Source organism: Triturus cristatus, chromosome 3_1 (assembly GCF_964204655.1).
Source record: "Triturus cristatus chromosome 3_1, aTriCri1.1, whole genome shotgun sequence".
Taxonomy (NCBI): domain Eukaryota; kingdom Metazoa; phylum Chordata; class Amphibia; order Caudata; family Salamandridae; genus Triturus; species Triturus cristatus.
Genome location: NC_140583.1, coordinates 555,923,092 through 555,937,443, shown reverse-complemented (window position 1 = coordinate 555,937,443; position 14,352 = coordinate 555,923,092). Strand labels below are relative to the sequence as shown.

Below are 14,352 nucleotides of genomic sequence, written 5' to 3'. Positions count from 1 at the left end.
GGGATCCTATACATCAGAGTGTTTGTTTGATCATTTTGAAGGCTGAGTAAAATTTGTTTTCCCATCTCTAATTTTAAGGCACAAGAAAGGGCACTTGGAGGGAGGGACATGAGGATGGATTCTTTCTGTGAAGAATCTGAAAGGAATGGGAGTGTTCGGTCACCCATCTAATCATTAAGGCCACATGGAACTAACAAGCATGTGAATTCCTCAGTTAGATGAGCATTTAAAATCCAAGTGTGGGATGGTGCCATCTTTTATTTTAGATTGTGGAATTTTATATATGTTTAGTGTAAGGTGCATGTGATCCAAAACTGATTTCCCATGGCTACAGGATTATTAATGCATTCATCCTATGATGTTATACTACCTCCATCACTGCCTCTGCTGGCCCAGTCCCTCCCGATATCAGCACAGCACCATCTCAGCATAGCACCACCTCTTCATCAGTGCACCACTTCCAGTGCAGCACCAAATCAGCACCAGCACAGCCTCACTAGAGCATCAGCACAGCACTACTTCTGCAGCATCACCTCTGCAGCAGTGCAGCATCAACTCTGCACTAGTGCAGCATTGCCTGTGCACTAGCAGAGCACCAACTCAGCATCACTCAGCACCACTCAACATCACTTGTGCACCAGCACAGCCTCACATGAGCACCACAAAACATCACTCAGCACCAACTCAGCATCACTCAGCACCAACTCAGCATCACTCAGCACCACCTGAGTACCACATCTGCACAAGCACACTACCACCTCAGCAACACGTCAGTGTCACTCAGCACCACCGTAGCACCACCTCAGTATCAGCACAGCACCACCTGTGCACCTCCACCTAAGTTTCACCTCCACACCAGCACACCACCACCTCAGTATCACCTCAGTGTCACTCAGCACCACCTCCGCACCAGCATATTACCACCTCAGCGCCACCTCAGTATCACTCAGCATCACCTCTGCACCAGCACACCACCATCTCAGCACCACTCGGCAACACCTCAGTATCATTCAGCATCACCTGAGCATCAACTCTGCTTCAGCACACCACCACCTCATTATCACTAAGCACCATCTCAGCCTGCCCTCGGAATCTGGCATCTGTTGATTCGCCCTTAGGGTCTGTCCACTGCTCGTGTTGTAATTCAAGTACTATTTCCCAACCCGCTCCCCACCATTGTTTATATTTCCCCCCACACAACAAAATAAAGATATACCAAGCATTAAAACTGGTAGGAAGAAGTTGCCAGCATTGGAAGGAGAAAAAAAACGAGATGACATTTTTTATGTTTTTTTTAATAGGGTCATTCAGTTGTACATAATGTCTTCTTTGTTATATATACTGTAGCAAAAATACTTATAGCACTTTTTTATTATAACTTTTCAAAATGCTGCACAGCAGCCATGCTGTTCTACGGCATAGCTTAAAAACATTGGCAAAGCAATAGCTCTCGCTAAACACTTATAAGGTCCCAAAAGTGAGTCATATTTGGCTATACCAATGCTTGTTCCCATTAGGGGCTTCATTGCAAGTGCCCTGTTGTCTGATGCGATAGTTATCGCATCCAATACAAATCCAACGCTGAGGTGTTTGGAATTTATTGTGTGGGATATTTATCGCCTATGCTGACTTTTATCTTTAAAATTGGCATATCATATGAATTCTTTTGTTTGCTGGAGCAAAATCTACATGTGAGGGGTTTTATCAAGCAGTTCTACAACATCACACATTGTTTGTTAGGGCCCTCAATGAGAAAAAAAACGTTACTGCACATACCGAAATTATGAGTTTGGCAGCTAATACTGCAGCACCCCCACAATTATCCCCAGAAGAACTTTGACAGGTCAAACTGCTAGTCACCTGGGAGTACCACTTCTATGTTATTTATGGGTCTTGGGGTGGCCCTTAATTGGTGATGGGTCGCATCTGTTCACCCCAGGGATGAGACAATCTTTCACAGGGGTAGAAAGCACTACTAGGCACCAATGATTACTCTTTTGTGTTATACATGTGGTGGGCAGTGGCCTGTAATGCATTTGATCTGCATCCCTTCAGCCCAGAGGCACAGACAGTGTTTCAGCTCCTCTATGAGGCTTTTGGGGGAATTTATTCCCAATCTGCCCACCCCGGGGAGGACAACATCACTGGACTCCAGGCATTTTATTTAATTACGTATGGAGCTGGGGAAGGCCTGTATTGCATTGTAGCCATACATTTACAGCCCAGGAGCTAGAGGGTCCTTCTGCTGCTCAGGAGGCAGATCCAGGAGTTTACCCCCAGTCTGCCCACCGGAGGCAATGAGAGCCCTATCGATGGCCAGGGATTCTTTTTTGCATTATATATGGGGGTGAAGGGCCATCCCTAGCTCAAACCAGCAATTCTGCCATCCAAGTGTCACATTGAAGGTTTAACCCATTCTGCCCCCTTAGTGTGGGGAGTATGATGCTCACTAGAGCACCAGTGATGCTTTTAATAATTATATGTGGGGTAGGTGCGGACTCCACCCACACTCTTGGCCCAAGACAGTCTCTCTGCTCACCCTTTGGTGGTGTCAGATTAGAGGTTTATTCACTCTTTGCCCCACAGGGCATAAGCCCACTTGACTACTCAGATGAAAACATTTTAAAAACAAATAAAATAAGGGTATTGGGTGATGGGCTAGTAGTGAGTCCTAGACAGTCTTTCTTTCCCAGAAGCAAAGCAGAATAGAGGTTAATCCCTTGTTACATGTTCCATATGTCAAAACTACACACAAACAAAATTCAATTTCCTCTCACTTGAAGTGGGTGATAGCTGCAGTACTTGGGCTTCAGGATGGCTACTACCCAGTGAAGCCTACTAATCTTTGCAATTCTAAAATGTAGATGCTCAGAAGAAAGCAGGATGATGCAACTTGAAAGCATCCAAGCATGTTATATTACACAGAATAATGAGCAGTGAACATCAAAGTTATGCCTCAAAATGCACATTTTACTGTCACTTGCCAAGGAGGATCATTGCAGTATTTGGTTCAGCTTTTATACAGAGAACCGTACCAACAGTGGGCATTTCTAAAACTTAGAAACTAGGGGAATCCAGAGTGATGTAACTTACATGGACCCCAGGATGCTTTTTTCTCCAGATTGTCACATGAACATAAAAACTGTGCCTAAAAACACCTAATGTTCTCTCTGTTTTCATGGAAGGTGCCAGCAGCATTTGGGACTGTGGTCATCTGGCACTCCAAAAACTGTAGCAACGCATGGATTTCTAAAAATATGATTCCCAGTGGAATCAAGGATTGTGTGATTTGCATGGATCGTAGCATGATTTTTTACACAGGGTGTCTTGCAAATGTCAAATAATGGGTCAAACATTTCTACACATATGTGAAAGAAACCTCTCGCTCTTCCAGCCAGTGAAAAAAGTCTTACTATACTGTATACTTGTCTTCCTTGAAAAACAGTAGCTCATGGGTGGGTTGGTCTACCTCAGCCTAACACTGCATTGACTTGACACAGATCAGGTTTTGCCCGGTTCCTTTCTGATATGAATTGCCAATCCAACAAATTGTAGATATCGTTTTCCTCAGAAGAAGTGTGGGAATGCAGGAAAGTAGAACCTTTGCTTTTGACTGCAAGTTACAACATTTTCTATCACACAAATATGGTGAAATGTAAATTTTTTGCTCATGCTATGACATTGAAAGGAAATTCTGGGTACACAAATATGGTCTTATACTTGTTAGAGTAGGGGCTCATACATTTCCCTTGGTGTTGGCTGACCTGAGGTCCAAAACTGCAATGATTTCCCATAGGAAGTGAGAGGAAATTAGTTTTCATTTTAATCATAGTTATGACATTTTCATGACATTCTGGGTAAGAAAACCTACTGGATTCAAAAGAAGCCAAACTGATTCTCCTGGGTCTCTAGTTTTAGGAAATGATCACAATTGGTAGAATTTACTGAGTACCATTTGACTCTGGACTATGCAGTTGCCACTCTCCAAGACCGAGAGAGGGATTTGGGTGATTGTAGACATAATTGAGATTTTATTTTTATTTATTCAATGTTTTCTATAGCGCAAACAATACCCAGATTTTGGGTGTCAGAGCGCTTTATATTTCAACCACCTTCAGCATCAGCATATCCAATTCTTTCACGTCAATACCATGTCTACATATTCCACTAACATTGGCATATGCTTATCCATACAGAAAACGAATACAATGAAGAATAACAGAAATCATTACAGTCAAGTATGTTGTGTCAGAATTACATTTTAAAATAAGACCACTCCTAAGGCCTTAGATATCCAAACTGGTTATAGTAATTGCTAGGCTAATCAAATATATCTGTGGATGGATCGAGGTACCTGTCTATGGACAACATCAGTGTTAGTGGACGAAGGGACTAACTGTATCCACCCTAGCTGAGGATAGCCATTAGAGTTCAATCCATGACAGTAGCTTGATTCGTGTTTCGCTGGGTTGACAGCACAATTCCATAGAGTTGTAGTAGTCCCGTTGTTCGTTATGGGAGAAACTTACACATCAGAAAGGACTTAGTCTCCTTTTTGAATCGTGGAGCATAGGTGATTCTCCTGTTATTTAGTGGGAGCGAAGTCCAAATCCTTGGTGCAGCTCCCGTGAACGCCATATCGTAAGTTCTTTTCTTATGCAAGAATGCTGGTTTCCGTTGAAAATCGTCAGATCCCCTTGAGGGTCTAATGCCTCCGGACAGCGTAATTTTATGGGCCAGGTAATGAGGGGTTTTGTGGTGTACTGCCTTGTGTGTAATACATGCAATTTTTAGCTCTATTTTTGCCTTGTATGGTAGCCAGTTGAGCGCTTTCAGATGTGGAGTGATGTGGGCGTATTTTTGTCCCCGTTATAAGTCTAGTTGCTACATTGAGACAAGCTTTTTGTGGAGCTGTTGATATCTTAGGAAGTCCTGATAGAGTTGTGCATCCATATTCAATTCTTGATATGGCCAGCGCCTTGACTGCCATTTTAAGATCACCGAGATCGATAAATGGCTTCAGTTTTCTGAGGTAACTCATATGAAAATGCTCGGTTTTTGCCATTGTGTTGATGGGGGCTTGCATGTTTAGTTCTTTATCTAGCATGAATCAACTATAGTTGGAATACCGTTTAGTGCCATAATCATCTTGGTCCATTCTTTAATCTAGGCTGAACTTTTAGGAGCGGAGATCATAATGAAATCGTCTTTTGTGAGTTGAGCTTCAGATGATTGTCAGCTAGCCATTCAACGGTTCTCTTAAGTGCTTGGTTCTTAGTGTTGATCTCTTCCGGTGATGATATCTTCATATACAGTTGGGTGTCGTCTGCATACATGTGAAAGGAAATGTTGGCCTTATGCAATATTTCAGTTAATGGTTCGATGTAAAGATTTAATAGTGAGGGGATAGAGTTGATCCTTGTGGAACCAGTATTTAAATCGGAGATGGTGGGGATAGTTTGTTGTCCACCAGGAATCTTTCTGATCTGTTCTCTAGGAAGGAATAGAACCATTTCAGGACTGTTCCCGATAAGCCCATCCTATTCTCCAGACACTCTATTAATTTGAGATGGTTTACTGTGTCAAATGCAGATGATAGGTCAAGAAGGCTCAGGAGACAGGTTTCATTACGGTCCAGGGCCAGCAGAGCGTCATCTACTATGTGTAGGATTGCTGTTTCTGTACTGTGATTTGATCTGAACCCTGATTGGCAGTCATTTAGTAGTTTAAATTCAGTAATGTGTTGACATAATTGATTTTGAGCACATTTTTCTAGTACTTTGGCTAGTTGGGGAATAGTTGTTACCGGACTAAAGTTGTTTTGGTCCGATGAGTTCTCTGTAGATATCTTTAGGAGAGGGATGACCAGGCCAATTTTTAGGCAGTCCGGAATTGATCCTTGGGCAAGCGATTCATTAATTATCTTAGTCCAGTAGGGAATGACCATGTGGTTGCAAGAGGGCCAGCATTTTGCCGGCAGAGGGTCATTGTAATGAATATTTGGTTTTAGAGATAATAATATTTTGGTAATGTCATGCTGATCATATAGTTTGAAGGTTGACCAATGGGCATTATTTTTGGGCATTACTTGTGTCGGTAGTGCAGGGTTCATCACTTATTTACTCCTTAAGTTTGAGGCTTTTCAGCTTCATTCCCGAGTTGTCTCACCAATGCTCTGGCTTTATTAGTAAAGAATGTTGAAAAATCTTCGCAGTTCAGTTCTGATTTAGATGTTAAGAGGGAAGATTTCGCTAATTTGTTTGATTGTTCTTTTAGTAGATCGAAGAGTTTCCTCGGTCTGTTCTTTACGTTTTAAAATTCATTTCTAAAAAATTCTTTTTTTGATGTACACTTTGATTGTAGGTTGTTTTGGACATTCTCAGTTGTTTTAAGTGGGGGGATGAAGAAGTTTGTCTCCATTTTCGTTCTGTTATTCTGAGTTTACGTCTTTCTTCATTAAGTGATCCATTGAACCATGGGTTTTTATCTTTGATCTATATTTTTTTAAGTTTTAGAGGGGCTATATTGTCAATTCTTTTAGATATCGTACGATTGTAATGCTCTGTAAGCTCGCTGAAGCCCGCCAGTTCAGAAGGGGGTTGAAGTTACTTCTTGCCTTGTATTGTTAGATTCTCCGAGTTCAGATCTTTAGTGTCTCTCACCCAATGTTTGGGTTTGATTAGTTGCAAGATTGTTTTCTTTTTTTTGGCTGGTATTTGGAAAGTGATGATGTGGTGATCAGACCAGTCACAGTGAATGATTGAGATGGCTTGGATCGCCTTTTCTTTGTAGATAATACAGTCTAATGTACCTCCTTTGGAGTGGGTTGGTAGGGCACATGCTTGCACTGGTGAGTGGTCGGCCAGGAATTCTTTAAGAATGTTGACCTGATCATCCTGGATGTCGTTCCAGTGAAGATTGAAGTATCCTAGGAATATTTCATTGGAGTGAGGTTCTGAGTTAGTTGTAATAATTTCCATTAGCTGGTCTATGAAAGTTAGGTTTTTACCTGGTGGGTGATAGAATGCATGTAATTTGTATAATTGGTTGTCTGTGAATTGTACTGTGAGCCCCAGGTATTCACAAGAGTCGATAGGGTCTGAGAGAACTTTAGAGATGGTGATGTTTGATCTGTGGATACAGGCCACTCCTCCTCCCGTTTTGTTTATGCTATCTAGTCTTATAATGTTATAGTTAGGTGGCACCAGAAGGTCTAGGCATGGGGTGGATGATTCAGATAGCCATGTTTCCATTAGAACAGACACGTCAATATCTTGGTTCATGATTAGGTTGGCAATGTCAGCAGCATGTTTCATTACTGAGCGACAGTTGTTAAGTAGGCATGTTTTTTTTTTTGTAGGGTTTTCTAGGTCAGAGTTTGAGTCGGACCCCTCTGGGCTTAGTGTTATTTCTTTCAGGTTATTAGAGTTTGTTTTTCTTTGATTTGTATGTGTTATTCTGTTGACATTAATAGGGACCACTTGAATCTTCTGATCACTTATCTTATCGGGGAGGTTGGAAGTCGTATTGTAAGAAAGTAGTAGGTTTTGGGTTACAATGTCCGACAGATATCTAAGGAAAATACGTCAATGGTAAATCCTATTAGAAAGAGGCAGTGGGGTTGTGTTGAGCTTATTGTGGAGAGTGTGTGCCGATTTTTGGCTCTGAATAATTTTGGAGAGATAACTTTCTGAGAGAAGTAGAGTATTCTTCATGTTCCTAATAGCGTTTTGCATGTATGTAGCTATCCTATCTGTCTTGGCCATGAGCATTTCTTATTTCCTTCCTGAGGGTGGTGAGAGTTGGTGTTTTGGCAACGAGACTGCTGGCATGTGGAGTGGTATATTGGATGGTTCATATTCCGGCTGTTGGTTTATTCCTTTAGTTCTTTCAGTGGTTATGTTTTTTGATCTGAAGAGCAGGCCCTGTATTAATATCGGTCGTGTGATCTATCATCCCAGGGTACTGATTGTTGGGTGCTGTGTCTGCGAGATCAGCGTTTTGTAAAGTTGTGGAGGTATTAGCCGCTGATGTGTGCAAATTGGGCGGCTTGTTAGATTTTACTTGGATTGCTTCTATGGGATTACTGATGATTGCTTTGCGTATGTCTACTCTTGGATTGTTTGCTGTAACGTGTGTCTTTTTATTTTTTCTAGTACTAGAGGATCTAGAGTGTCGACTCTCCTGATCTGTTCTTTTGTGTCTCTTTTCATTTACCCTCCGAGGAGTATGGCTGAAGGTGTCTAAGCTGTCGCCTTGTTGGTGAGCTGAGATAGGGATGTTATAGACCTGATCTTTTAGCGTGGTAAAGTATTCATCAAATAGCTCAAGATCTTTGTTTGCTGCTTGGATGAGTACTGTGCCATTTTTGTAGTAGGTTATATTTAGTGTGGCCTTTAGCTTTTTCGAAGGTTTTATAAGCAACTTTGTTCCGAAAGGGATTTTCTTGATTCTTTGATGTTTAGCAATTTCGACATCGCAGTGCGCCATTTAGCTAGTGATCTAGTGTAGAAAATTATCACTCCGTTTTTTGATTTGAAGGAGGGGTCTGAGATATGTGTTTCAGGGTTTTTCCTAAGCAGGTTGTATTTAAAGATTTTGGAAGCTTTTTTAGAGAGATTGGAGGGATACGCTATTGTTCGGGCGTTATTACCTGCAGGAATCAGATTTGCGCCTTTCATTTTGTAGATGGTGGATATATATAACTCCTCTTGAGGAGTTTCCCCAGCTATTTTGCCCGCGTTTATGTTTTAGTGCGAAAGGTACTCACATAATTACTGCTGAGAGTGCCCTGCAATGAATGATACTATCTATTCCCTAGAGCACATTTGTTAAGTTTACCCATTTTCAAGGTCTAATATTCCTTTTAGAAACATTCTGTCTTGCAGTCAATGATACTATCTATGCCTTTGAATACAAGCTTTTCGTAACCAATTATCATGGCTTATTATATCTTTTAAATATCCTGTCCTACTTTCTTGGTGTTAGTCTTTTTGCAATCCAGAATTCACTTATTTATCAGATCAAAATTTCTCTTTATACTGGTGATGATTGTCATTCCTTAGTATTAATGTGTATATAAATTGTTTTATTTATTCTGGGACTGCAGGTTATCGAATGATTTAAATAATTAATTATACAATTATTTACTCCGGGAATGCTGTTTAATTGTAAATATTTAATTAATTATTTATATAATTAGTTCTTCTGGTAATGCTGGTCTTACCTAACTTATTTATTTAATTATTATATAATTATTTACATTGGTCTATTTTAGAAGTCTTTGTAAACATGTGAGACGTAGTAGCAGTCGTCTTTCACTCCTGTTCACAGGATGATTGCCTTTTCAGTTTCATGGTGGTACCAGTCCTATTTTTATTTCTGTAGATTATTTATCCCTTCTCCTCTTTCTGTGGCTGTTGTAGGAGGGGTTAGTTTAATGCTCTGCCATTTTGTAAGGTATTCTGGGTAAGAAAACCTAATGGTATTGTCACAGATCACACTACCCAGGAATCTTCCTGGGTTTCTAGCTTTCAAAAATGTTTAGGGTTGGTAAGTTATGCATGGCACTTGCAAAACCCAAGCCCAAATATCACAGTTAGCCGAATCCACAGAAGGATTGCAATACAAAGCAAGTAACTTGATGTTTCCACTTTGCATTTTGGTGTCTTTTCTCTAACTGATGATGGCTCACTTACTCAACTGGAATACAGTTTTGATCTGGGTGCACAGAACACTGTGTAGACACATTTAAAACACAGCAGGTTCCAGAAATTTCCCACACAGATATATGTGGATAATTTGTGATTTTAGAAAAAAGTCTGATGTTTACAGGTCATTGTAGGTACGAAAAAGTAGTGTGATCCACACCTGGGGCACCCCATGGGTGGAGGTTTGAAAAGTGTCTAGGGTTGCGAGGTTACCCTGTTAGCCTGTTATGACATATTACTTTTTTAGATCTGCCAGCGGGGCAGAAATTACAGATGAAAATGGTCATCAATTTTCCAATTTACATTAATTATTTTTGTTTACCATAATTAGTCTATTTAGGAAAATCATTGGCAATGTACACAAATGACCACCTTCAGAATTCAGAAATATATATGTTTCCAAAATGATAAACTTTCTAAGTGCACCCCACATGGGCTCCACACCTCTTTCCTTTCCTACAAGACGGCAGAAATTATATAAATAGCAAATATTGACCACCACTTAAAAACAATCTGTACAGAAAAGCAGGTTGTTTACAACACTCGGTTTCTGAAGACTGGAAAGAGGGTGAACTTATCACAGCAAATCTATTGTTGATGCTACTTTTGAAAAGAACTCACACACTTTCTTGTGCAGCACTGTTCCTATTTCCGGATGTCTTTTGCGGAATAAAATTATGAGGACTTAAGTGGGACCTGTCACAAATCTAAAAAATGGCTAAATCCTAGCAGTCAAATGTTTAAGAGGTTTGCTTATGGTACCTGCTCCGTATCTTTTCCTTTCCAGCACAGCATTTTAATGGAAAATGCTTAAGTGTGAAGGGTCATTTCTCTCAGGCCCACTAAGCCTAGTTTGTTAAATCCTTCCATGAGTTCAGTTTCATGGCTTTGGTCTGTATACCTTTTCAAACTGAACTGCCTCTGACTTTCAGTACCAAGCAAACACTTCCTTTATTTAATGCCCTTCTTTCCGGTCCACTTCACCCTTCCTTCTCCAGTCAGAACGAAAATACTCTGCTACAATGGTCCTGTTAGACCTGACTACCCTCCTTCCTTTAAGCCATGCATGAAGTTTGTAGTCAACCCTGAAGTCCCAGTTAAAGCCAAAGGTAGTTATTGTGGCTCTAGCATTGGAAGTGGACTGGCAGTTCTGCCACCCTGGTATATTCTCGGTGGGCTGCAGGCTTTGGGCAGTATGTACTCCAGTGATTCCCCCTTTCTCCACATATCATTCTAGCGATGATCGCCCTGCAATGTGGGACTAGCTTGTATATTTGTGCCAGGGCTGATTTTAATTTTCAACAGCATTCCCCCATTACTTAGTGTCTGGGAGGGGGATTCCACTTCATAAATGCCCCATTTTCATGCTCCGGGATTGAACTATCTATTGTAAAATGCATTAATATCATGAAACGCTCATTAAAAAACGATATCTTGGCTGTGGAAAATTAGATACATTTCAATGCTTTCAGTTTACTGAGGCCACTTTCTCATGTTGTATTTATACATTATGCCCTCTACATGGTTATTAGAGTGCATGATTTTGCGGATGGCCCAAAGCACCCAACCACACTAGAAACAATTCATAAATATATTTCTTGTTAACTTAAATCTCAGGGGTTACATTCCTTTCCACTTACAACTTTTAGCCCCAACCAAGATGCTCGAGTGGAAAGGAGTGCACATAACGCAGTATATATGTGATCATATGCCAATCCTTACATTTTCAGTTCCCACAACTTCATCACTCATTGCTTCGGATCCAAACGTATTGACAGGATACCACTCTCATGGGTGCATCTTGCAGAAGTCACGGTGCTTCCAAACCGATTTGAGTTACTGACTTGATGTCCCTACTTGATTTTTATGTCAGTGAAGGGGCCTCTTTGTTAAGTCAGATACACGTGTGCAATCCTCCTAGAATGTTACACACTTTACTAAATTACTTGGTTAGTAATAGACCAAAGCACAAAGAGCCTTCCTTTCTTCTGTGAAGTGTAACTTTGCAGGCCAAGGCGTAAATGTGTTTAAATATTCAACACAGTATTCTCGCTCTTTCTTTGTTAAATCGGTAAACGTGATTTGGTTAATAAAGCGTGCCTGTTTTATGTAACGGGCATTAAAGCAATGTGCCCGGGTGCAGGTAGAAACTCCAAAATATCTCCGAGTGCTTTTGCTTCTTAATTTCTGCACATTTGGGCACTATTGTAATAAAATGTGAACTGCGGTCGTAAATTCAATTTCATGGCGTGTGGGACCATTTCCACCAATGAGGTATTCCTGTCCCCGAAGGGCTGGGGTAGAGTCAGTTGCATGTCAGGTAGATGTAAAACGTGTGACAAAATTATGCAATTCCCCCAGATAATTGGTACTAATTCGATTGACCTTAGAAGGGTGAAAGAATCATTAATTCGTGCACGTAGAAAAATATATAACATGCAACTTAGTCAAAAATCTTTGTAGCAGGAATATGAACACGCCGAGCTATCTGCCTGCAAGGTCTAATGTGAAAATGTCTTGTATGGTACCTTACCTCTTCCTTCTCCCACGCTGACTGTCCCTCACTGTGGTCATTCTCCCCCACTAAGCAATACATTAGGACTCACAGCTGTATTTCAACCTATACATGGAGACTCAAAGACCGAGACCCATGGAGTAAATGAATACTAACAGGTGAACAATCTTCAATCACTTTTGTTTCAAGTGCTCTTGGAGAGCAATTGTCTTAATCTTACATTATTTTCATTTGCAATTATTTGAATGTGGCGAACTATGTCTTGATCAACAATAACAACAGATTTACTTCCACTGCGAAGCATTTTATGAACAATTAAATTCCAATATTTGATGAAAAACCTACATTTTCTACAATGTTATTTTTATAGTTCACAGTATGTGGATTCATTAAACGGTTGTGAGTTAATAGAAACCTTTATGTTGACAATAATTATGACCAAACAATGTCTTTTTTGCAGGGCAGCTATTGAGGCACTGGCAGCTTTGTTAAAATCAAGTAAGTTGACAAATTGTTCTATTTTTTAACTAAAATTCTTACTGTGTCAACATATGATGTAAAGAGTAATTATAAGGTCTAATTCCCCATATCCATTTGATAAAAACAAATAGTAGAAGCAATCACCCATATTCATGGAATAAGGCCACAGGTGGAGGGGAGCAGAGTTATCCACAAAACGAGAATCAGCTTCTTAGACGTTAGAGCATAAAATCAAGATTAAAAAAAAAGAGTTGCTTTCCAAACTGATAGTAACCAGTTAAAAGTGTATCGAACACGATCCCTCGTCAAATGGACTTTCCTGTAAAACACGTTCTAATGGTATTGAGAGTGGGACTAGAGAAACACTTTTGTGTCTTGTATTCCCTGAGCAATTCCACCACAACATAAAAATGCAAAATTAGCTACCTTTTCCCTACAGGAAAAAAGCCATATTAGAAATGGTCAGTGAATCTAACTGGGCTTAAAGAAAGAGAATGAATCGCTATTCTAATATTTTGTATATCAAGTACAATTGTGCATGGAATATGTTCCCTGCAGGGGATGGCCTGGCCTTTCTCTTTCAGTGTTGTTAAGACGTCCTTAGGTAGCTTCAGCTAAAGGTGATGGCCGCGAAGGCTACCCAACTTTTAATAGCATACCCAACTTTTAATACAATATCCAGGAAGGGATGGCCAAGGTTTGTTCTGAAGTGGTTTGTACAGTCCCTGTCACAAACATCAAGGTGCACAACACATGCCCCATTTATGTGGCTAGTTGTAAAATGCTGTTGCGTCGGGGATTCTAGAAGCGGTTGTACGGCGGAAGCATGGATTAATCACAAACACGTTTTTCCGACTTGTTGACCCAAGGTCTTTTACATCACCGTATTAGCTAAACTACGTGATGCCCAGAGTTCCCCCGATGAAGGGACTTCCCTGAAATGCATTGGGAACACGGTATTGAATACACCATGATGGTTATTTCTTTGTCATACAATGTAATGAGAGAACTGTATCATGATCATTGTATGATTTGGAGTTGCAATGTTTAAAAACAATGGTTGCAGACAACAAAGTGATAAAAAATTGCAATAAATTGCAACATAATTGCATCAAATAATTGGTTAAAATGTTTACTTAATTGTTGAACCATAGGGGCATGTGTTGTGTACCTTGATGTGTGTGACAGGGACTATACACACCACTTCAGAGTTTGTTAACCTGACAGGTGCAGGTCAGGTTGTGAAAGATTGCAGGAATCTGTAAGCATGAGCTGAAAGCCATTTTGTACTTTGCAGCCATTTTAGTTAGCTATGTGCTAGTCATTTTCTTTCTCCCTCTTCCAGAACCTCGCACATGCTCAGAAGAGCCTAGCTAGTAGAATGCACCTGATCCTAGTATAGAATTGTCAGGCTGTTCTAACTGATGTCACTAGAATAGCAATGGGGTAACCCAGTATCCCTCAGAACCTGGGCAGTTATGCAAAAGCAACAATTGGTTCTGTCGGGTAAGAATAATTTCTTTAGATATTGAGTCACTTTTAGTCATTCAGAACACAACAGCAATTTATAAAAATACACATACACACAATGAGACCATAGAAAATATGAATGATTTTATAAATTCCGTCATTTATAAATATTTGAAT

At 40.3% G+C, this 14,352-nt stretch overlaps 1 protein-coding gene across 1 annotated transcript in view; it reads left to right on the top strand.

Annotated features, from left to right (window-relative positions):
- AGBL1 (AGBL carboxypeptidase 1) overlaps nucleotides 1–14,352 on the top strand; it is a 3,971,795-nt gene that overhangs the window by 544,935 nt on the left and 3,412,508 nt on the right. The window contains exon 6 of the mRNA XM_085644473.1: nucleotides 12,686–12,723. Coding sequence (XP_085500599.1) covers nucleotides 12,686–12,723 — 38 coding nt within the window. The remainder of the gene's footprint in view (nucleotides 1–12,685; nucleotides 12,724–14,352) is intronic.